The 24,379-nt window shown below is 42.3% G+C and overlaps 2 protein-coding genes across 2 annotated transcripts; one reads left to right on the top strand and one right to left on the bottom strand.

The window, feature by feature from the left end:
* Positions 1–2,493: 2,493 nt before the first annotated feature.
* On the top strand, positions 2,494–8,858 carry VSTM5 (V-set and transmembrane domain containing 5). Its single transcript, XM_066570548.1, has 4 exons — positions 2,494–2,630; positions 5,660–5,989; positions 6,090–6,230; positions 7,753–8,858. Exons 1-4 carry the CDS (start codon positions 2,546–2,548, stop codon positions 7,794–7,796), a joined length of 600 nt encoding a protein of 199 aa, XP_066426645.1. The 5' UTR covers positions 2,494–2,545; the 3' UTR covers positions 7,797–8,858.
* A 2,508-nt stretch (positions 8,859–11,366) lies between these two features.
* Positions 11,367–24,005, bottom strand: MED17 (mediator complex subunit 17). The gene is made up of 12 exons (XM_066544707.1): positions 23,762–24,005; positions 23,300–23,466; positions 22,667–22,886; positions 21,175–21,311; positions 20,992–21,076; positions 19,701–19,853; positions 18,795–18,925; positions 17,562–17,746; positions 16,902–17,039; positions 15,823–15,940; positions 14,455–14,614; positions 11,367–12,515 (listed from the first exon to the last, which is right to left on the bottom strand). Exons 1-12 carry the CDS (start codon positions 23,991–23,993, stop codon positions 12,310–12,312), a joined length of 1,932 nt encoding a protein of 643 aa, XP_066400804.1. The 5' UTR covers positions 23,994–24,005; the 3' UTR covers positions 11,367–12,309.
* Between the last annotated feature and the right edge of the window lie 374 nt (positions 24,006–24,379).

The following is a 24,379-nucleotide window of genomic DNA, read 5'->3' as shown; positions in this document are numbered from 1 at the left end:
GGGCTGTACCCTATGGCCTCCAGCAGCAGCCCCCACAGTGCAGTTCATATGGCCACACTTCTCCACAAGCTGCAGGCAAGAAGACTGCCCCAAAATTTCCCCTGTCCCTGCTGCTCCCCTGCCTTGCCAGTGGGCCCCCACCCTGCCCAGCTGTCACCCAGCACTGCCGCTTCACACTCCAATGCATTTCTGCTTAAGAGAAACCTCCTCCCTTGCAGGGGGGATGTTTGCAGCACAGAGAGAGGAAGCATTGCTTCCAAGGAGCTCTCAGGGAGAGTGAAACCAGCCAGCTTTCAAATAAATATGGTTTATAATGCTTTCTTAATGCTGAGCACTTTGTGATATGTATTTCTTGAGGTGCAGTTTATACTAAAAAAAACCTCTAACGTCTAGATATTTTATAATTTTCCCTTTAAAAAGAAGGAATTTAAAAGTTCTTTGTTGTTAATTATTGATGCTGAACACAAACACGGGACTTCCTTTCATCGCAAGACTGAACATTTGACCTATGGTAGCCAAAACTGAAAATTTGAGAGGACCTCCAAGCCTGTATTTCAATTTCGTTACTATCATCTATCTTTCCAATGAAGTGCATTTACTCAATCCAACCAGTTTGATACATTTAAAATATGCAGGGTTCAATTAATTTTGTATGAGTATATAGCTCATAAGTTGTGCTGCCAAAATAGTTCACTGGGCCACAAGTTCAAAAATAAATAAAGGCTGAAAAGAAATAAAAAGGAAAATTACACAAAGCACATCACCATGAGACTTTCTTTAATGCTCTGAGGAATAAAACTGTCATAAAGTGATGGGATCAGGAAGAAACTTCATCTGACACAATCTCCCCCAGGGAAAGCACTGCACACTTTTTCGTGCAATTACATTTTCACCAGGGACACCCAGGCACAACATTGGCCTAACGCAGCAGAGAGGATTTGGCAAAGCACAGGAGCAGCTCAGACAGATGAGGTGGAAGGGAAGCATTTCATGGCCAGCCTCTGCAGATCCAGTGCAAACACACTTCCAGGCAACCCCAGCACCATGGCAGGCTGCAAAACCTACATGGGATCTAACACTTGGGCAGTACGTCCTCACGGACCTCTCCTTCCCTGCCCCTTCATCTGAGTATCATCGCTGAAGCTTCAGGAGATGCACCAGAAGTTGGTGAGGCTGGAGATTTTTTTGCACCTGAACAAAATCTGGGCCCTGGAGTCCCTGAAGATTGCACTCTCTCTTGTCAAGGCCTGACTTAATTCCTGGAAGTCCCTCCTGAGATGTGCATGAAAGAAGCTGTAATGCCATATAGAGCATGGCAGCACATGATAGTGTCACACTTGGTTGAAAAGCCCCAGCAGGAGTGAGTCCCCTGCAGCTGAGCCCTGCACAAGCCTCACTCCTGCCTCACTCCACACAGCCCTCCATCCAGAGCTGTGCTTCAGCCATCCAGACCCCTATGGGACTCGCTTGTTCATAAGGAAACCTGCATGTAAAACCTGCATGCAAACCATACAGTGCAGGGAGAAAGTGGCTGCTCAGCGCAGGTGGCTCGGGCAGATCGCAGCTGTCCCTCCCTGCCTGGGTGATTGTCCTCTCCTCCACTCAGCCTGAGGAGCCTGGGCTGACCAGCACGCTGAAATGTCTCTCTTTATTCCACAACTCTACTAAAGAAAACTTGAGGAGAGGGAAATGCCAGGAAGAGAATGGAAAATCTGCAAAAAGGCTAATCCAGTGTGTAACTCTTTCCCTGGTCAGAGGGGCAGATCTCCTGGGGGTGTATATATATACACAGGAACGCTTTTGAGAAAAGATGAATTTTCAGGATTGGGATGCTTTCATGTTTTCTAATCATGTTTCCCACTATCTCACACTGTCCAGTGCTTCTGAAAGAAGCACGAGGATTGCTGGGGACCTCCTCTGGACGATAATAGAAGAGAGAGAGGAGCACCTAGTGCATGTGCCGGGTACAGTGGGATGGGAACAGGTTCATTTTCCAGCGTGGTCACCTGAGATGATCTCTGGGGACACAGAGATGCTGCTCTCCAGCCTTCCCCCCATCCCTGTCTCACCTGCATCATCATCAGACTTCTTGGAGGAAAAAAGTCAGTTTTAGCACCCTGAAGTGAAATTTCCCTTGCAGATGCCAAATCACATTTAAAACCAGCCTCCTTGGCCAGATGTCCCGATCCCGGGCTCGGCTCCCAGCTCCAGGCTTCGGCCGGGCACGGCAGGGCCGGGCAGGGTTGCGCCCATCGCGCTCATTTCCCTGCTGGGCGATGGTCGGCGGCCGGGCAGCGCCTTCCCTTCCTCACTCAGCCAATTGCATCTCCAGCCCGGACGGGAGATCGCGGGGTGTGAGCGGGGGAGCGCCCGGGGGCCGCTGCGGGGGGGAGCTGGGAGCAGCCCCGGCGCCGCGGCGGGAGCGGGAGGAAGAGGAGGGAGAGAAGCGAGGGAGAGGCCTCTGGGGCAGGCAGGCCCCGGGGTCGGGCCGCGCTGGCCGGCCCAGCCACTTAAATGCAACCCCTGGGGCATCGGCTTCCCGCTGATGAGACCGCTGCAGGGCCCTCGAGGCCGGAGCGCCGTCGTGGGGACCGTCACCCTCTGCCTGGCCGCCGGGTGGGCTCTGCAGAGTAAGTGTCCGGCTCCGTCTCTGCCTCCCCCGCTCCCTCCCCGGCGCTTCCCTGCTGCTCCTCGCCGCGATGCCCCGGCTCAGCCCCGGCTCAGCCCCGGCTCAGCCCCAGCGCCCGGCATCCGCGGGCGGTGCAGAGCGCCCGCCGACCCCCGCCCGCGGCCAGCGCTCTGCCCGGCTCGTCCGCAACCGGGAGCGGCTGGGGAGGGGACAGGGACGGGACGTACCGAGACTGAGGCAGGCATCGCTGCTCTCCCTGACACGGTCAGGGGAGGCTCGTCCCCGCTCCTGCCGCTCGGAGGGAGCGGGGGAGCCAAGCGGGAGCAGCGCGGCCGGGGGGGAGCGCCCCACGCCCCGGCCTCACGCCCGCTCCGGCAGAGGCGGCCCCAGCAGCCGCCGTGCCCCCGCTGCTTTTCCAGCGGCCGAGGGAACAAGGCGAGGAGGGGGAAACAACCCGGTTAGTCAGCCCGAGGGGTGTCTAACTGGGAAACACGGCGGTGAGGAGGGAAGGTGGGTTCTGATCCAGCACCCCACGGGGGGTGAGTGGGGATGGGGCAACCTCAGGGAGCCGTCCGGTCCGGTCCCAGAGGGGCCTGAGGGAGGCTGCTGCCAGCCCCACCCTGGCCCGGGGAGCGGGGTGTCAGAGCCGCCAGCAAGTGTGGTTCGGTCACGGCACTCCACGGAGAGAAGTGACGCGCAAGCAGGACACCAAAGGGTGGAGAAGCAGCCCGCAGGGTTTCAGAAGCCCGTGTCAGAGCTGTCCCCCAGTTCAGAGCTCCTGCTGGCCCCGTCAGCCTTTTTGATTCTCACTCACTGCCCAACACACTGCAGGCCCAGCTGCGGTGCCGCGGCCAGTTCTGGTAGGCAGAGCCGCACTTCCCACCTTGACTCTTGGCCAGGCAAATACTTTGGAGTAGAGCAGCGTGCCAGGACGGCAAACTCAGTGAGCTCTGAGCAGCCCCTGTACGCGCTTCTCCTGGGTGCGTGTTTTACTGGGTGTGAATGGGCTGGTTTTGGGAGAAGCACAGCCGTCACCTTCCGTAGGGCGCTGCATGTGGGCGTGGTGTTTGCTCTCCAGCCTGGTGGATAGACTGGTTCAGGTGATCTAGGCACACTGCCTACTAAAAATGTTTTTGAATGGTTAGATAGATACTGCACTGCCTTTTTTAGCTTTGCATACCAGATAGGGACAGCACATGTTTGCAAATAATTTAATGGAAAGATTTTAATTATCTCTCTTTTTACATTTATTTTGCAATTGCATATTCAAAACAAAGCCTTTATAAAAACATGAAAGGGTCACTGAGGGGAGACACTCAGCTCCTGTGTGGTCAGAAACAGTGGGAAAGGCCTTTAAATAAACACACGGACCAGAAAACAATTGGAACAATTTGCAGCGATTACCAGAGGTTCCCGGCTGTTCTGTTTCTGTAGCTGGCACAAACCTCGTTTTCACAGCTCTGGTTAGTCTCTCCTGCACACAGGCTGAACAGCAGACCACAGCTCAGCTGAGGATGCACTGAGCTGCCCAGAAAGCATGATGTTCCTGCAGGGGGACTGAGAAGCATGAGTATGGACAATGCTCATGAAAGGGGGAGCCCAGGCATGTTATCTTGGAAAAAGCCTAGGTCCTATTTGGTACCGTAGATGAGAGCCTGAGAACTGAACTGGCTTCTTGAGCTCCCCTACCTTATCCTGACCAACAGAGTTAGTGAATTCTGCTACAGATCCCAAATACGGTGAAGTCAGGTTGTAATTCACCCATCTCTTCCATTTGTGGTGGCTGTGGAGGGCTCTTATTTTAAGATTTTTTACAATTTTTTTTCCCTTGGAGATTTTTTTTCTTTGCCTTTCTTAATCATTCTTATCTCTGAAGACTCTGCAGAAACTCCAGGATCATCCCCAGGTGTCCTGCTTTGCACTCATGCAGTGTAGCTGAGGGTCTGATTCTCACTCCCCCATGGGGTTACAGACGTTACAGACATTTACAGGTCAGCATTTCTTTTTTGTTTTGCTCTTGCAGTCAGGCTGTTCCCACAGTAAGGGTGTAGAGCAGGTGAGTTGCTCCAAGCCAAACCAGGAAAAGGCATTCAGCCTTACTGTGTGCTTTATCTGCCTTTTGTCTGCTTTGATTTTTGTGGGTAGATAACAGGATTTCAGTCTTTAGCCAAGGGTCTCAGACAAGCCATTAATCAAAAGAAAAATGTATGCCAGTTAAAACTCCAGTGTTGGTGTGCATCCAAATCTTCATACAGAGACACCAAATGCAAGCAGAAATTATTGCAGTTACACATTAAACTAAGCAGTCAGTTCAGTTTTACAGTGTCACAAACAGCTCTGTAATCACATCAGGAGGAAGTAGATGAAAATTAAATATTCTTTTATATGCATTTTTGCCCGGATATCATCAGGAACATGAAGTCCCTGGCTTCTCAGGGACTGCGTACCTTTGGATACATGTGATTTATCTGCACTGGCTTATTAACTGGTGGCCTTTAAGAAGCTGATATTTCTAATGTTCATTACACATCCTGAAAACATGACAAAGTCCTTGCCAAGACTTCACATACTTATGCCTACTACAGTTCTTGCTTTTGGGGGATGGTAGTTAATGAATATGATAGATTACCTCAGACATGGCAACTAAACTTTCCATGTAAATGCAGGATTTTTAGATGAAGCCAGTTACCGATGAACAAAAGAACATTGCTCAGTTTTCAGAAAATGTTATGCTTATCCAAAGTCCCTTTCTATGTGGATGTTAAAACATTGAAACATATGCAAATACGTGTCCACTATGGTTGAAGCATTTTTGCTATCACAAATTATAAATGTGTATTTAGTCTTCAAGTATGTATGTTACTTTTATGGAAAGCAAAAGAAGAAGCTATTGAAAAGCATAATCTATCCCCTCTTAAAACAGATCACTGAGATAGGTAGGATGAATCACCATGATCCAGAGGTCCCAACCTGCCCTGGACAGTTGGTGCAGCATCACCTCCAGACTCACCACTCTCCTTTGTCTTTCAGCTCCCAGAGGAGTATCCTTAGTTGTCCCACAACCCAACATCAATGCAACAGTGGCACAAAACATTCTCCTCTCAGTTGAATACTCTTGCCAAGGCGTGGCCACCATTGAGTGGAAGCATGTGTCAAGTTGGGGCACCACCAGCATTGTTGAGTGGAGAAGTGGGAATTATGTCAACATATCCACGGTCTACAAGGACAGAGTGACTACTTTTGAAAATGGCTCTATACAGCTTCGGAATGTGGGCATGAGAGATGCCGGCTACTATTTTGTCACTGTAATGGAGGAGCATGGAACCAATGCCTATGGCACCATCATAGTCAATGTTTATGGTACAAACTACTCATGACTTCTTGGCTTTACCCTGTGTTTAAGCATCAATCTGCTTGTAATCAATTTTATAATATTATTTTTTTTCCATTTTCCCTACAGAGATTATCTATGAAGATTTGCATTTTGTAGCAGTTCTCTTCACATTTCTCGCTGCAGTATCTGCCATTCTAATCTGCTTCATGTGGCTGTGTAATAAATCTCTGCATCTATTTCAGAAGAAGACAACACACAAACTGACAGGTATTTCTCTAAAAATGTAGTCAGGGTATAGGGTCTTCAAGCCTGAAATTTGAGCCTAAAATTTGTACCATAAAGGTGCTAAACAGGGCCACTGAGAAACAAGACTGAAAGTCTCAGATCAGTTGTCCTGTTCTAACTCCTTACTAGCTGAGGCAACTGAATAACAGGTGTTTAGTTGAAGAACAATCCACAGGACATCTACCTTTTTTGTTTCACGTTAGAAATAATAAAATACTTCCCAACATTGCTGATTGCAAAACTTGGGGAGAAAAGGCCAGAGCTCAAATAACCCCCCATCAAAGGGCAGGAGACAAAGTCAAGAGCATCAGCAACTCTCTGAGTTCACATCAGCAGGGTGTATCCTAGGGGAAAATAATCAAATGACCCTTGGGAGTGCCCCTACTTCAGTTCAGTCCTCAGCAGAGGACTGAATCTCCTCCTCTCAAACCCCCACTTCATCTGTTCACTTTTGATCCAGTTGCAGACTCCAACGAACACTGAGTAATATCAAAACCTGACACTGAAGACAACAGTCATGAAAAGCAGGTCAAGGGAACACAAGAGCTACACTGAAGGGACATATTAGAGAAGAAATTTCCAAGCTACTGCCAGGGATATTTGGCCTAGGCAGAAAGACAAGGTGCATGTTATGAGCCTGGGATCAAGGTCTCAGGCACATCTTTGAAATGGGAGGTTTCCTTTACCACTTCAAAGTATTTCAGATGTTTACCTGCCTTCTTTGTAAGTGCAGATCCCCTCGTGGTTTCTTGCCCTCTAGGTAAAAGGTCTGTATTTCTTCTATAAGAAGTGTTACATTACAACAAGCAACCTAGCTATCAATATTTTACTGGACCAACAGAGACACTCAAGCATCCTAAGATTCATGGCCCAGACTTTGTGTCAACTCTGCAAAACCTAATAGAAGAAGAAATTAACTTGGTTTGAGCTGCCTCTTCCTTTCTGTTGCTCATGTGTTGCTGCTGTTTTCATGGTGCATACACTACTCACAAGGTTCTGTAGCTACTGAAAACTTTCCTATCATGCCAGAATATACAGAATTTTGTTTAGATAAAGCCTCTTACTCCAGCTGAAGCCAGTCTTCCCACAGGGCTGAATTGAATAGACATACTCATGTAACATATGGCAGAGTTCAAGAAAGCACAGTTCTAGAAACTTGTATGATCTCCCAGGAAACGGTCCAAAGCAGAGACCTAATTTCAGCCCCAATTCTATCTCAGAAGAGCCCTCCTTTCAGAAGTCATGAAGAGAAATATAAGAACGGTCCCTATGGACTTCATTTTCTTAGTATCTTTAGCCTTGTACCGGAAGAAATCATGGTCACTTTAAAGATTGCGAGAACCTCTTTATACAGTTAAATATTTTGAAAATATGTATTTAAAACCTAATTTTAGATGAGAAAGCTTGAGCTAATAATAAAAAGTTAAAAATGTCTTGAGTTAATTTTGGAATGTTGGCCTTCCAATCCATTTGCCAATCAATAATAATATCCTTTCATTTACAGCAAGTACAACAGAAGAGATTGAACTGGAAACCATTGAGTGTTAGCCAAGGACTGTATCATAATAAAAATAACAATTCTACCTCAGGAGAAAGTGTTGGCCAAGAAAGCAAGAACAAACCTAGAAGGTAAAATGTTTGTGACTACCACAGAAACATCCTGACTTGCAAAGTAATTAAATCAGCAGTGTCTGATGGAGCTGTTTCAACCTGTTAAGTTTTCGGTTCTGCTAGTCAAGGTCAGAGTTAAAAAGAGTAGGCTTTCATGCTGAGCATGAACACATTTTTGTGGCTAGCTAATAAAATCTAGAGCCTCTACCACTCTTAAAAACAACCAACCCTCTAAGATCAACCCATAAAGGAAATTATCATCGTCTTGAAGGACACCTGCATTTTGGATACAGCAAGTCTCCTATTACAGTCAGAGTGGTCATTAGTATCCATCAACATAATAAATTAAATATCTAATTACAGTATTACATTAAAAAATTAATTGCAAGCACTGAATCCTGTTTATTGCAGCTATGCTGCTGCTTTTGGGTGTAAGGAACTTCCTAAAGCTCTGAAGACAATCTGCAATTTTTCATGAGACAAAACTGACTTTGAAAGAACGCTGAGCTGGTCAAAGTTTTCCCGCTTGTGTTTCCCGCAGTTGTTTACACTGCCCCAGGATGGATCTTAACACACATTTTATGACATTACTAGAGCAGGTGGTTGTACAAGGAACAGTGCAGGCAGGCACTAAAGAGAACACTCTATGAAGATTAGAGGGGTCAGATAAAACAGTGACACACAACACCAGTTGGGGTGGCAAAATACTAAACAGTTTTGTTGTAAAAGATGTCCTTTGCAAACTTAGCCCAGTGCTGAACAATCTATCTGAGAAAAAAAGTTGTAACAGCATGTTTTTGAAATATAGTATTAACAAATACAGTTCTAAAATTGCTCCTGTTGAGAAGCCACCTTTGCTTTCCCTATGTTGTAAGAAAACATGAAGTGACCCAACTAATGTTTTCTTGAATCTGCATATTGCACGTATTGCAATTCTCCACCTGTAGATCTGTGGGGTGAAATAACATTTGTGTTTGTCAGTGAGAAAGCAGTAAACTGACCGAGTTCCAAATTATTCTGTTTTGCTTTTGTAATGAGAATTTTGCAGTGTGAAATAAACTTTGAACTTGGAAGACATCATGGACTAGTCTGCGCCTGTAGATTGCCACGTTGCTGTTTGAGTCAAACTGCTGCTACTGCCTTTCTCACACTTTGTCTCACTTGTTTGCAAAAATCTTTTACATGACAGGCTGACAGAGTTTTGCCTCTGGTCAGGGACTGGGATGCTCAAATGCAGAGGTACTGTGGGCTCCATTTGGAAAAATGTTCAGGGAATTTCTCAGCAAGTACATAATGATGCAGGTAGGGGCCAAACAAGCCAAAGCATCCTGTGCACAGTAGCTTTAAACCATCCTATACTGAGCTGGTCCTTTGTAATACAAAGGGCCTCTCTCCCACTCATAAATTGAGGTACCAGATTCAGCTGTTTGCTCCTTCCTACATCTAGAACAGGTCAAAAAAGGTGAGAAATGAGGTAAGTATCAGATACAGCAGACAAGTAACAGTTTATTCCAATTCTCTGCTTTAAACTTGTCCATTTTTGTGTCTTTGAGTGAACCAAGCTTTGACAACAGGGAAACTAAGTGCATCTATTTCAATCACCTAACTTGAATTACTTGGTAAAGTATGCTTATAGAATATGGAAAACATTGTTAGGGGTTCTTTTTGAGCCCTAAATCTTAGACTTTGAACATATCTTAGGCTTTTAAGGCAAAAAGTATTAAAGCACTTTGAATGTGAAGCTAGGTATTAGGCTGAGCTGAATACAGAGCAGGTGCTCTGCCAGACTTAGGAATTACAAAAAGTCCAGCTTACACATAAAACCACTATTACCTGCTAACACTGACCTGAACACTGCAATTGCCAGACGAAGTCAGGAAACATATCCAGACATGAATGACCATTCCAGTGCACTGCTGTGACTGCAGAGGTCATGCACACATTTAAACCACAATGTTTGAAAGCTGGCAGGAAAGTAGGAAATGAACACTTAAAATTCTTCAGTTTAAAATGTACTACAATAAAAGAAGTTTACAACCAGCACAGTTTTTCTACCTCTTTCAGCTTGGCTGAAGTCACTTCAACTTCAGGCACTCAATCCTTGGTTATTAAACCTGGTGCCAACCTCACTTTTAGGCAGTAACATCCCACATGAATAGTAGGGACTCAAACAGTATTCAGAGAGAACATCCAGTACAGTTAACCTGTACATAGCTTTCTTTATAGACAATTCCTCACCCAAAAATTTTACCCACAATTTAACACGCTTACTCTACACAGGTAACATTACTTAAAAAATACTCAAATTTACCTGAAAATGCTCTTTGTCACTGTGCATTATTAAGGTCAATATTTGAGGTACAGAATGTGAGGCTAAACTGTATCAGTTTCTTGCTACTCTGGAGCATCTATAGTCTCATGGAAGGTTGTTACAGTAGAAATTCAGAAACTAACAGCTGTTCTTACTGTACTTGTAAACTCCCTGCGGAACAGCAGCACATTTAATATTTAGAGCATTCTAGATGACCAAAGGGATTAAGGCATTTTAAACTTGAATTAAAGAGATGTCCAAGTTCATCAGATTACTTTGGCAATCAATTGAAAAGGTCTTAATAATTCACTAATGTCATCATTTCATATTCAAAGATGCACTAGATGCACCAAGTTTCAAGACTATCTGTTAGATGTCTAATCAGTCTGTTTTCCAATAAAATTAGGAATCCCTGTGTATTCAACACCAAAACACTGACTCTCCAGGTCTCGAATAACTCTTTTCTTGATGTTGTTATTATTCTTTTTTCAGCTAGACCTAGAAGTCTTGACAAGTGTTTTCATGCTAACATGCAGAGCTTGCTGTTCTGCATCACAGGAGATGTCCTTTTCAGGAGAGAAGTCCTGCAACCATGAGATTGTAATAGCTCCACAGTGATCTGATTAGTTGGTAACTAAGAACTTGATGAAAAGGCTATTGCTACATGCAGACCTGTCAATTTAGGTTAAGAACAATAAAGCATAAAGACATGTCCAAGTTTCATAGACTCATCTTCTAATTATTAATAAGAGATTTGTTGTGTTAGCAGGAGTCAGAACAGCCTCATCTAGTCAGATGCATGAACGCATGCATCAGGCTGTTGGCTGAACTGTTCACCAAGGAACAACTCCCCCTCTGCCTGTAATCACACAGCGTCTGCTGGCACAGCAATACAGGACCTGGCATCACAGGGCTTCAAGATCAAGAGACTTATTTTCAACTAGGGCTTTTAATTTTCATCAGTTGTCTTGGGTAACACATGAGCCCCTGCAAGGAAAACCCTTTCTCTCTCTTAGTTCAGTCACACAGAAGCAAGTACTCACAGGAACTGGAACAAGATGCTCCATGCTGGCCAACTCCAATATAAGTACAAGAACTGCTTTGGATACCTGCTGAGCAGCAGCTTGCTGCTTATTTTCCTACAATTATTCTTTATACTTGAGAATACAACAAAGTAACAATTGTCACCATGGAAGTGTGATGCTCAATTTGATCATGTTTATGTGCAAGAAGTTCATTTATATACATATAGAGAGACACCTCAAAAGACAATACAGACATGAATATGAACCAGTTTACACAGACAGGTTGCAAAAAGACCCTTAGCACTTAAGTACCAAACAAAATGAAAGCTTTGTTGAACACTATACTGTAAGTTTCAAGAAGGCTACAACTACAACCAAAACTATAAAAAACGTGACTTTTTTATTTAGAAAGAACTCAAAATAGCTGATATTCAGGAAGATGTTATTATTTCCCTGGATGATAATCATGGAATATGCAGAAGAAAGACCCAGATACTCAAGTGTGCAGGTCTACTGAATGAGAGTTATCTCCTTCTATCTAGTCACTAAGTCACAAGTCACCCACAAACTCAAATTGTCAGAACTTTGCCAGCCAAGTAAGACCCTTTCCGCTATATTCTTGTAAAAAACAAGCTCAAAAAACCAAGCAAAATAGCCAACATGACACAGGCCATCAGAGAGGAAAGACTTTTGCCACAGGCAGTGACTTTGTAACGCTCTCAAATTAAACTGCCAAGTAAACATTTCTCAAAAAGAAAGGAGTCACCCAGAATCTCCATCAATGTACAAAAATTCCAACTCAAGAATGCTTCAACTCAAGGACTACCAAATTTAATTTTATAAACAAAAAATACATTAATTACTCATCTATGTCACTCTGGACAGAGCAAATTTCAAAGATACAGCTGGAAGGAACTTTTACAAAAAATTGTATGTATTTTATATGCTACTGAAAAATGTTTTATTACAAATACCAAAATGGTTATTTCTGTACAGGAAATAAATTTGATTTTGCTTCCTTGAATTGGCCCATAGCTCCCACTTCCCTTTGCTGCACTGGAAGTTATCATTGCACAGAGACACTTCAAAGCCCTAGAGAGAGGCTGATGCTTCACTAGCAAGGAGTTAGGGCAGCCATGAGGAGTTCCATTTTATACACAAAGTTCCGCCCTTCCATTTTATTCCACTGCACCTCCTTGAATGGCCCCCGGAGATGATTCCACTTGCTGTCCTGCAGGACATCGCCCTTGGGGAGATCCTTGCACTGGCTCCGTGGGAACTGAACCATGACTTTGCTGCCGCTTTCCGGGCCGTTACGGACTGTGGGGAAAGGAGATCTCAATGAGCATTTTTACACTGTAGGCATTCTTCATACTAAATATTCTTCCCTGTGTATTCTATACTTTACTCCTACTCAATTCCAAACACGCTGAAAGCGAACAAGGGAAATTCTCTTCCTTTCTTTTTCAAAGCTTTTTCTCTGGGTTTTCTCTCTCATCTCCCACTTCTCTATTATTTTGTTGCTTTCACACTGCAGGTTCTTGGGTTAGCTCAAGACAGAGAAACTTTTAATAAACACAAAAATGTACACCTTACAAATGCATTTCTTTTTCCCCAATGATTCCAGGAAGGGCAAAGGCTTCATTGCTCATTCTTTCTTTGGATGTATTCCCCACTATTCTGTTGAAAAATACATTGTTTCTAGTGGATTTCTCTCATCCTCTCAAGTAGACAGGATCTAAATCATTAGGCAGTTACTTTTAATCACAAAATTCTGTGAGACTAGTGGAGGGGTGGTGGTGCTTCGCTGGCTTGGATGGGTTTCTGTGTTTTCATGCTGGGGAGTGGTGTGTGTTGGCTTTTTAAACAAACAGTTAGAGAGGTACCACCTAGCTTTTCCCCCATCTCCCAAGCTAACCTTCTATAAAGAGATAACTATCAGGCTGATTGAACATAATTTCTCTTTCATAAATTGCTGTCAACTACTCCTCATCACCATGTTCTCCACAGTATATTTGGAGAATTCTTCTGAGACTATTTTTTTCCAACTCATCTTCCCAGTAATTACAATGAGGCTGATCAGGCTGTAGTTCCCCATGTTTTCCTTCTTGAATACAGGATGAAACATTTGCCTTCTTTCAGTCCTCAGGAGCCCTTCCTGAGCCTGGCCTTTTAGGATCAAGAGTGGCCTTGCAGTAACATCAATCAACACCCTCAGCAGTCATGGATATATATCCCACCTGGTCCCATGAACTTGTATATGTCTAAGTCTCTTCAAAGGTTCTCTAACCTGGTCTTCCACTACTGAGGCTGAATCTTTGCTCCAAAATTTCCCATGAGTCTCACACATCCATTTCTGAAGGCCAATCTTAAGACCAAAGTAAAGAAGGTACTGAGTACCTTGGCCTCCTCCATGTCCTGTGCCACCAGGTACTACTCTCTGTTTAACAGCAATCCCGCATTTTCCCTCGTCTTTCCTTTGCTGCTGACATCCCTGTTGAAGCTCTTCTTGCTGCCCTGTACATCCCTCACCAGATTCCTGTCCTACCCTTAGCTTTCCTATCCTTATCAATGCATGCTTGGATAGTGTCTCTATATCCCTCCCAGGACAACTACTAATAATCTCTTGGAGCTTCCTTCCTATGTCACGAGTTCAGCCATGGGCTCCGTGTTCATACACACAGGTCTTCTGTCACCTTTGCACAACTTCCTGAACATTAGGAATGACCATTCTTGAGCTTAAAAGAGGTGACCCTTGAAAACAATAATCAAACAGCACTCCTGGACCCCTCTTCTTTCTATCCCATAGGATTTTTCAAAAAGATCCCTAAAGAGACCAAAACTGTTCTGCCTAAGTTTGGAGTTGTGATCCTGTTGTTTATCTTGTTCCCTTCTCTCAGGATCCTGATGGTTTCTGTAATCGCTTTTTTCTATGCTAATAATAATACATATAACTAATTTTCTATAATTATATATTATATAAACAAATATTTACATAATATTTATCAAAATAATGTATTCAAATAATGTATTAATATAATACATATAATTTTCCACAGTGACTATAAGAAATATTTTCAATCCTATGTAAATTTTATATTAAGTGGCTTCCTGGGCAAGGTGTTGATTCTATTTAGATGTCAATTCCATACACAAAGAGACAGTCTGTAGACTTTCAAAGCATAGTATCAATTTATAGCAAAATATTCTAAAAACACTCTCAGAAAGATTTGAGTTCTATTTGCAAGAGGGAACATACCTGAAATGGCATAGTCTCCATTTGGTGATGCTACAGTTATTGCTGATGCATTGCCAATGCTCTCCACTGGCCCCAGACCAACGTGATTACTGAAACTCAGCACATGCCATCCCATAACTTTTGCAAGCTGCTGAACTGCATGCACTTGGTGCTGTGACATCTGAAACATAACAAGAGGTTTGTTTTCTGTCGAATATTTGCAGAGCATAGAAAGAATTGCTTATGTAGTTTAGCAAGCCTGTTTTCTGTACAGTAATTACCTATAAAAATTACTTTAAGTTCTCTACTTTCAGAGAACTTTTTTTAATATGATGGTAGAACTTTGTTTTATTTGAATTTAGATTAGTTCCTTCACAGAAGAGAAGACCACTCTATTATGCAGTTAAATGAATTTTTCATTGGTATATGCTCTTAGCCATTTTATTTAAATTGATGCTATTAATTTACAAAAATCTTTATTTAGGTCTCAGAAAATTAGTTTGTAAACAATCCTCTATTTCAACATAAACAAGACTTCTGCTGTAAAATATATAAAAATATGAGAAAGTATTAGCAGAAAAAATTCAGAAAAAAAAATTGAGGTCCTCACACGCATGATTATCTCCAGTAATGCTCAAGTGTAAGCACTGAGCTCTAACAGCTAAGGAGTTTAAATGCTACTGTTTTCCTTTATCATGACTTAACCCTTGTAACAAGGAAGTATCCAGCACCATTCAGCAATTCTCTGTGAACAAGTCTGACAACACCTGAGCAAGACGACATGACCTCAGCAGAATCTGTTTCAACTTGTTTTCTGTGTCATGGAGTTTTATGTAACTGCAACAGGCGAACCACTGTTATTAAAGACCTGTATTTTGACAATTTATAATGCATAGTGGGGAGATTGTTACTTCTGAATAAAACCAGCAGGTTGTTCTAAGCAATTAAGAAAACAGAGTTCATTCAAGTATGAGCTGATTTGGTAACGACAGGTGCAAAGTGAGCATTAACAGACAATGCTGAAATGACAGTAATTGTGGGTTCATTAAGAACTTAGCTACAGTAAGTTTCATATATAGAATATTTTATTGTCTGCTATGATTACCACCGACTTGTTTCTCCCATAATGAGCAGCATAAAGAAATGCATTTTAAATTGGAGGGAAAAATTATTATGACTACTGACCCTAGTAAAAAATGGCAATATATTTTAGTAACAGTTGCTAAAGACTCTACACAAACATAGTGAAAATTCAGTCATCCAGCTTCCCTTCTCCACTATCTTAATTTGAACTTTTGAATAATTTCTACATAGATGAAAGTGAGATTCTAACTTCTTTCTGTTTCCCAAACATCACGAGAAAGGGAAGAATAACATATATAAGTCTACCTGAGATAAAAGGAAATCCTGCAGTTCTTGCTCTTGATGAGACAATGTAATAACTCTTCCATCTCTATGCACAACTCTGATTTGTTCAACTCCAATGTTCAGCTGTAGTTGAATGGATCTTTGAAGACAAGATCCATATTTATTCAAAAAGCATTAAAAGGCTTAAGAAAACAGGAAACTAAGAACACAGAATCCCACCCAATCACTGACAAGAATTCCTAAGACAGATGGTGCAAAGAATGGGACAGCAACTCCAAATATTCCAGTTTCATCTGTCACCACAACAGCTGCCTCTATATGTGGCATGCTCCCAGACCTGGCCTACCATTTGTTCAGGTCAAGGAAGCCTCACAGCTCCCCACCTGCCCCATGCCCAAGTTTCCTTCCAGTTGTGCAGGGGAAAATGGTGTGTTCTATGCTACAGACAAAACTTGGGCAGCTTATGTACTCTGGGATAAAGACTGGAAATGCACCAATAGTCATTTGCCCCACAGCAGGTTGCCCCATACTGTGGTCACAGCCAGAGAGCACTGCTCTAAGAAAACATTGTTGATGCATTAATGAATTCACTGCTGGTCAATCTGCAAGCATTTATTTCTGGAACATCCAATCTTGTATTTCAGTAACAACATGCATAATTATTGCATGAATTACAGGAGTTGCACATTTCAGTACGTATGCAACCAAGCTAGGACTGAGCAGATTAGCTTTCCATGACCAGACTGGAACTTTAGAATCCAGCACTATCAAATGATACTTTGTATTCAGTTATCTCTAGCCAAAGGAAATTCCCCGACCCCGCCACCACCAAGTGTCCACTCTCATCTTAAATTTCTTCTTTGAGAGAAAACTGTACTAATTAAAGATGTACTAAATATCTTCATTAAAGGGTAAAGTGGGTGACGTTTTCTGAAGGTGACTGTTCACCCTACAGTGAAGTCAGAAAAACAAATACACACAAATAATGGACTCCTACTTGTCTGTCTGAAGAAAATCTAAACCTTTAAAGCACAATGTGAATACATGCTGCCTTTGCTTCATGCCTTTACAACTAAAAGGACATGCATTCTCACACTTACTTGCATATCTGCTCATATCCTTGAGAAGTTATTAGAACTTTAACACTGGATTCGTAAACATCATTGATATTGGACCAGTGAGCCTGAATCTGAGGATCCTCAATACGACTCGCCAGACTGTCAATGGTTCGAGCAGTTCTAGAAGATAAAGCCATATTCCACACACAATAATCCAGGCAGTTTGTACTGTTACCTTGCTTTCAGGAAGCAAGGAGGTTATTAGATATAACAAACATGTGGATCAAAATTCTATTTCAGCACTGTTCTGGTGCTAATGAAGTACAGTTTATTCTGTACATTTCTCATACATTCTGCAGCAGTATTGAAGTGGTATTACTCAGTATTAGCTACTGCACTGCTAAGAGTACTAAAAAGGATTTATGCACTTTGAGGTAAGTAGGGACAATTATCAGCAGCTTATGTTGCACCTGTCACAGAGATCTCAAAGAGATCTGGTATCTTTTCTTTTTACTAGCTGAATGTTGTTTTCTCATATTTTTTCATAATTTTTGGTTCTTAGTACTTAAAAGTACTAAAGTACAAAAAAAGACTGTATTAACCATGAAAGAAACAGCAGCTAGTTTTAAAAACACTTAAAATAGACAATTGTATTCTATGTAATGGTACATGTTACTGTAACAAGACTATCTTGTGACCCACCTTCGTCTCAAAAATATATGCTTTGCCTGTTTTATGATCTTTTCCAGAAGTCCTTCATTCGACTGTAAAGAAGTGATTTCATTTTTATCAAAAGCCTGGGGCCCTGCAAGTCTCATTCTCTTATGGCCAAAAGGTGCACTAGCTGGATGTGGCATCACTGTCGAGCTCAGAGTCTGCTTGTGACACTGCAACAATCAACAGATGTTATAAAAGGAAGGCACACCAAATAATGTATCTGCAATAAATAATATGTATCTTACAATATGTTGCTTCACATCACATTTTTAGAGTGTACGTACTTTCAAAAACTTTTTTAACTTTATCAACCCGACAGCACTTTAAAGACAATTCTTCATACTTTGCTTCCTCCATTTATATGTGTCTTTCAAAACTTATAGAAAGTAATTAAAAAAAAAAAAGTGCTAGCTAACAGAAATTTGGTACCATGGCAGTAGTTCCAACTAATAAGTCTTCTTTATATACATCTATGGAGACAGAAAGAATGGTCACTTCAAAATAAAGGAAGTATTTTAGACAAAAAAAAAATTGAAGTACAGAAAGTTTTAGCAGTATGTCCAAAGTAAAGGAAATCCACAGGAAAGGTGGGCACTGAGCCAAAGTTTCATGAGCCCTAAATCAGTGTTTAAAACCCTGGACTGTTCCACATGACTGCACAACTTGCAGAGCCATGCTCTAAGGAGGTGAACACTCTCTGGAACATGGTTTCAATTCTACTTAGAGATGCAAAACTGGGCTTCTTTCCTGAAGAGAGACAACCTCAACTTCATGCCCCAGGTTCTGCTAGATTATTCAAGAATCCAAAATGCTGAAGCAGAGAAGCGGACGTTCAAATAAACAAAGCTATTATGGCAATTGATTGTTCCTTCATGAGGGTATGGCTGACCAGATGCTCACTGACAGTGCTTGGTAAGCATTATTAGACACAAAAAGGGCAGAACTGATGAACTCTACCAGAAAAGCTTTGCATGGCTTTTCTGAAGTGAGCAGCCAGGTCTGAGGTTAAGTAAAGAACTAGCATGCCCTGAAAGCATTAACTGGAACTCCCAAACCACCCACACCCATGGAAACCCAAGCAGTAGGCTGCCTTCCACAAATGGATGGAGAAGGACTGGCCTCTAGTGGCACTTGGCTGTTATACCAGGGCCACACACTGGGCAGAAGGCTGAACAAAAGCCCAAAAACTCTTCAGTACTTCAGCCATATATGCAGTACCTCTCTGATAAGTTGATGCAAATTATGTTCCAGAACATAGAGATGATCCTCTGGATTCTGTTTTTCAGAAGCAGCCTTTTGTGACTTTTTATCATTGGAAGAGTGACACAGAGAAATAGACAGCTGCAAACCTGTACAAAGCAGATGGAAAAAAAAGATTTTAAAAAGTGATCACTGACAATTTTCAAGATTGCTACTGAGAACTTCTTCACTTTTTATACTGAGTAGTTTAACAACAGGTATTCACTGTATCAGAGAAAATTCAAAGAATGATGGTGGAGGGCACAGCACCAAAGGCAAGTAAAACTTGATATTCACTGAAGTGTTGACAACTGTGAACTCACCAGATGCATTTCACATCAATTTCTATGACTCAATCCCACACAAAAAGAAGTCCCCAGGACCCCATTGCTTTCTTAAAGAAGGAGTGATTAACCATCAGACACATTTTAAGCAATCCAGAAACATATTATTTGCATGATACAATGGGTTGTGTACCCCTTGTAAGAACAGAGGATTCACCACTGACTCTGAGCCACCTTTATGCTGTTTAATTATCCTCACTGAAGAGCATTTGCTTTTGGTCTTTTGAGGACTCATAAACTCAAGTCTTAAATTTATTCTTACACGCAATCCAGGAGCAATGACTTATCCTCAGCTCCAAACTGCCACATGCACATGGCATTACAGCTGACAGTTTTAAGTGCTGCTGACAAAAAACATAACCACAAAGGAAAACAGAGTACATTAGAAACTACTGTGCATTAGCTGAAATTCTGTTTTTCAAAAACTTTGAAAATCAAGGAGTTTGTTTTTACTTTTGTAAGGACAGAGAATTAAAAAAGGTGACATCAATCAGTCTTTAAGGAAACAACTGTAGGCTAAGCATCTTAAAAAGCTTCCTACCTGGGAAAGGCTGGGAAATTATCTGATTTTTCACTACAATGTGAGGAATCTGTGATTTAATTTGAACAGCTTCTCGTGACAGCTGGGCAAAAATTTCTTTACATAGAAGAACATTCTGTGCAGTCTCCAACTTTGTCTGCCAGTGTGCAGAACCTGAAAAATATAAATAAATGTTTGCAAGAGGGAAGAGCAAAGAGAAGCCACCTTTTTGTTCAGATGCCAAATACTATGCAGTAGCCAGGTGTCATCACTAAGATAAAGGAGTCAGTGCCTTATATCCAAATTGAGTATTATCAGAATTTTATCTTAGTTAAGCAAGCACTTTAGGTAAAACTAAAACTAATTTTGATTCAATTTTACATATATGCATATTGTGAAGTGCAACACCCTTATGGTACAGTATATTACACTGCCAGGCCTTTTGTGAAGGTCTCTCTTTATGAACCTCTGCTCCTTAAGTTTTAGTTTACTTTCAATGATACTTCTGGCTTTATTAAATTCACTCTATGATGAACTACCCAGTAATGTTCAGTGCATGTATGTGCTTTCACAGGGTTTATAGGCCCAAAATTCTTGGGAGATTATGGAGTGAGTAAGCACACAAGCTGCATAACATACTCTCAATACCATATGAAGCACCTCATAGTACAGCACTCTATGTTCTGTTGCCTATGTTCAGGACAGCACTAGCATTTGTATCAGACAACTGTGAAATAAAATCCTGTCAGTTTATTTCTAACTTTACAGAGTAAAGGATAGCTTTTTAATCCAAAAGTTTAAAACTTCCCACACTGGCACATATTAAATGAATCAATGTACCATCTGCCAGGTGAGCTGTTGGTAATTAACACACAGACCACCAGTAGAGTTTCAGATCCAGATAAAACATACGAACAACAGACACAAATGATGCATTTTGGGCAGAGTGGAGAGTGAACAATCACTAGTTCAGCTGAATTAATGGGATGTAACCGACTGAAACACAACACCTTGGTTTGATTTCAGTTATGGGCTCAAACTTTTAATGTCAAACAAGAGGCTCCAGGAATACTCAAAATACAACCCTAATAATTTTTTTCAGAACTGAATAACCACATATGAAAAACTGAAGGAGCATGTTTTGAAAGCATGATTTCCAAAGCCCAAGCACCACCCAAACAGAATATTTCAGTTTAAATAAGGGAAGTCTTATTCACTCTTCTTCCCAGCTATATGCTGAAATTTTCAAACAAGCATCATATGCAAACTCATTCCTCAAGAACATATTCCTAACACAACATGTAAGCTGTACCTGGTTTTGATTTTGGCAAAGGTCTTTTAAAGAGATTGACTGTCCCGAGATCACCAATGTCTGGTGCTTGTTTTTGAATAGAAACCTAGGCAAGAGGGAACAGTATTTAATATTTGTTCTCTGTTGCAAGCATACAAATCTAAAACAAAACTCCATTAGGTTATTAATGTTTCTCTGACAAACCTTGATGTATGCTGATCCCTCTAAATCACTTGGAATTTGAACATCCAAAGGACAGTAATCCTCAGGTATTTTTTTATCCAGGTCAATGTCAGTGTTCTTTATCACCTCAAATGTGCCATGATGAAGAAAAAGGGAGCCTGAGGAAAGAAGGACAAAGGCATACACATTAAATATTAAGCACCTTCTGCAAATAAAAAAGCTCATATTTCTGTTTTGGAAGAATATGTATTTCTGAGCCTCCAAATCTTCCAATCTGCACTTGACTCACATTTCTTAATTACTTCTTAAAAAAACCCAGGTAAATTAGAAAGCTCACACCACTGTACCAGCATGTCAATCCTCCACTGTGCAATGTGTAATATTTTGCAGTAAGTTAACACAGAGTATTCAATAATTATGGGAGGAAGCCAAGAGTTTTTTTGAAATTGAGTCATTAGGTGCAAGGAAGGAAAAAAAAAAGATACAAAAGTAACTGTGTGAAGTTTCACAAGCAGGTAGTTAAAGGTACAACACCCTACTTGATTTAAAGGAATTCTGATAATGTTTGGCTAGAAATCTTAAAACTATGACCATGTCCTGACTGTAAAAGATAACTTTATAGGCAGTCATTCAGGGACTGATAAAAGCAGATACCCACATCTATCCTAGCTGTACATCTTTTTCACCCAGGACACAGTTCACCTAGTTCAGGGTAAATCAACTAAAAACAATACATAGCCTGGGGTATAGCTACAGCTTTTTCATTTTAACAAATCTCAATTTGTCCTTCCCCTCCCTCACCAGTGCCAACAGGAACCCAACACATTTGGTTCTTATGCCTGCTTTGTACCTGCATCCTAAGTTCTGTGTGATTCTGTATTCACTTTGTCACTCCATAACGGCCTCTAGAACCCTGGGCTGCTCACCCCCTTTAAATGTAATCCATGAATTAAGGCATATCCTTAGCATCATTTCTCAACTGTAGGAATAATAGATAAAATAATCCGCCTTCAACATCACTCTTTAGTCATATGGTTTAATTTTACCTTGTATGAATTCTGGGGAGCAGGGAGTTAGACATCATAAGCCTTTTGGGTCCCTTCTAACTTGGGATATTCTAGGATTTCCTGATCTTCGATTAAAAAAAAAAAAAAGGCAACCAACTCTTCGCTTTTTTTTTTTAATGCTTTACACACCAAATGTAGATAAAAGCCAAGGATTTACAAAGTCTGCCTGTCAACTGATCAACTACACTGCAAATGCAGTATTGCTTTTCTGAACAAAGTCTTAGTAAAATACTACAGTTAGCCTTTAAAATCACTTTCTGGATTGAAGATGCCAAGATATTTTCCCTGATACTAAAACAATAGTTCTACCTTTATAAATCTGTTTCAAAAATGTAATAAATTCACATTGAAATTATTTATTAAGAGAGATTCCATCTCTTTTTCCAGTTATGAAAAGACAACTTCATAAAATATCCCTTCTTGTGAAAACAGATCCTACTGTTTACCTGCACTTCTGTAGCTCAGATCACCAAGAATTTTATCTCCCACTTTTCTCAGCTTCCAGTGTTGTCTCAGTCTTAGCAGCTCAGAGTTGAAGTCTCTTTGTCGCTTATTTTCCTGATTTTCAGCAACTGATTTGGATAATCTTTCTGCACCTTTCAACAGGATCTGAGCTGCTCCAGCTAAGGACTTCTTTTTTGAAATCAGCTGTAGAAACTGAGGATTCTAGTACCAAAAACAACAAGATACTTGGACTTTAATTCACACAAGATGATGATGATTATTATTATGAATAATAATTAATAATTTTAATATTTATTTATTATTAATGGAAACTAACGGACAGTGACTGATAGGTTGCTTTTCCAGATGTCCAGTAACTTATCCAGAATTATTTTCATATCACCATTATACAATTGGAAGTTGGATTTTAACTTAAAACTTCAGTAAAGAGGCTTTGAAACTGGCCTCAACTCCCAATCCCAGCCTTACTCTGACCCTCAAAGCACTGCACTAGCACATCAAAAGGAGCATTTTGATAAATTTTGTACTGACCACATGTGGAAAAAAAATCCATTGGAATAAAATCATTAGCATCATGATTGAGCACACAAAGTGCTCAACTAGGTACAACATACTTGTTTTGGAGGAAGGGGATCCTGCCCGACTGGATCTAGAGTCATGAACTTCTTATCCTTCACAATGCTAAGAACGTCATACAACACACACATCTCAGTCAAGGCACTTCTTAAGTTGTTCCTCACTGAATCCCAAGGCCAGAGGGATGGCTGGAACTTTACCAACCCTAAAAAAAAAACAAAGGCAGGAAAAACAAAGGACTTTAGAAAGGTACGTGTAAGACTGATTTTTGAACCACAGGGAGATCATAACGGCACGAAATACAACACGACATCAAATCTGCTGTTGTCTTTTCCCTGTCCAATTTACTGGGGCTGGGTCACGAACACTGTGACCAGCCCCTGGGGGAAGGCAGGCCAGGCCCAACTACCCGCGGAGCCGCAGGCTGGCACCGCCTCAGCGCGGCGGGCCTCCAGCAGCCGCATCCCGGAGGGAGGGCTCGGGCTCCCGGCCCTTCTCACCTTCCTCATCCTCCGTCTCGCCCGCCTCGGCCCAGGGCCGGCCCGCCGAGCCCGGCTCGTCCTCCTCCGAGCCGGAGCCCTGGCTAAAGTCGATGCGCTGCGCCAGGCGCGCCAGGTTCTGGGACATGGAGAGCGGCTGGAGGTAGGTCTCACTGCCATCCAGCCCCACCTCCTGCACCTGCTTCTCGCACGCCGACTCGATGCTGATGCGCACAGCCGGCACACCCGCCATCTTGGAGCGACCCCCGCCCGCACTCGGCAGGGGGCGGGCCCGGCAGGGGGCGGGGCCAGCGCCGGGCGGGCTCGGCCACTTCCGGAGGCGTTCGCGAGGGAGCGGGACCGGTGCCGAGCGGGCTCGGCCAGTTTCGGAGAGAGCTCGGAAGCAGGAGGGGCCAGCGCCGAGTGGGCTCGGCTACCTCCGGAGGCACTCGGGAGGGGGCGGGGCCAGTGCAGTGAGGGGGCGGTGCCGAACGCTGAAGGTCGGAGCCGGTGCCGATTACTTCTCCGGCCTTATTTTCGACCAGAACTTGGTTTCATGTCCCGTTCTAAACCTAACTTCACCTCTAGTTCCCCATGGTCAGCTGTGGCCACGCAGGAAGCTCAACCAAACAAAAGGAA

Source organism: Molothrus aeneus, chromosome 2, assembly GCF_037042795.1.
Source record: "Molothrus aeneus isolate 106 chromosome 2, BPBGC_Maene_1.0, whole genome shotgun sequence".
Taxonomy (NCBI): Eukaryota; Metazoa; Chordata; class Aves; order Passeriformes; family Icteridae; genus Molothrus; species Molothrus aeneus.
The sequence above is the reverse complement of the archived record's forward strand: the minus strand, read 5'-3'. Positions and strand labels throughout refer to the sequence as shown.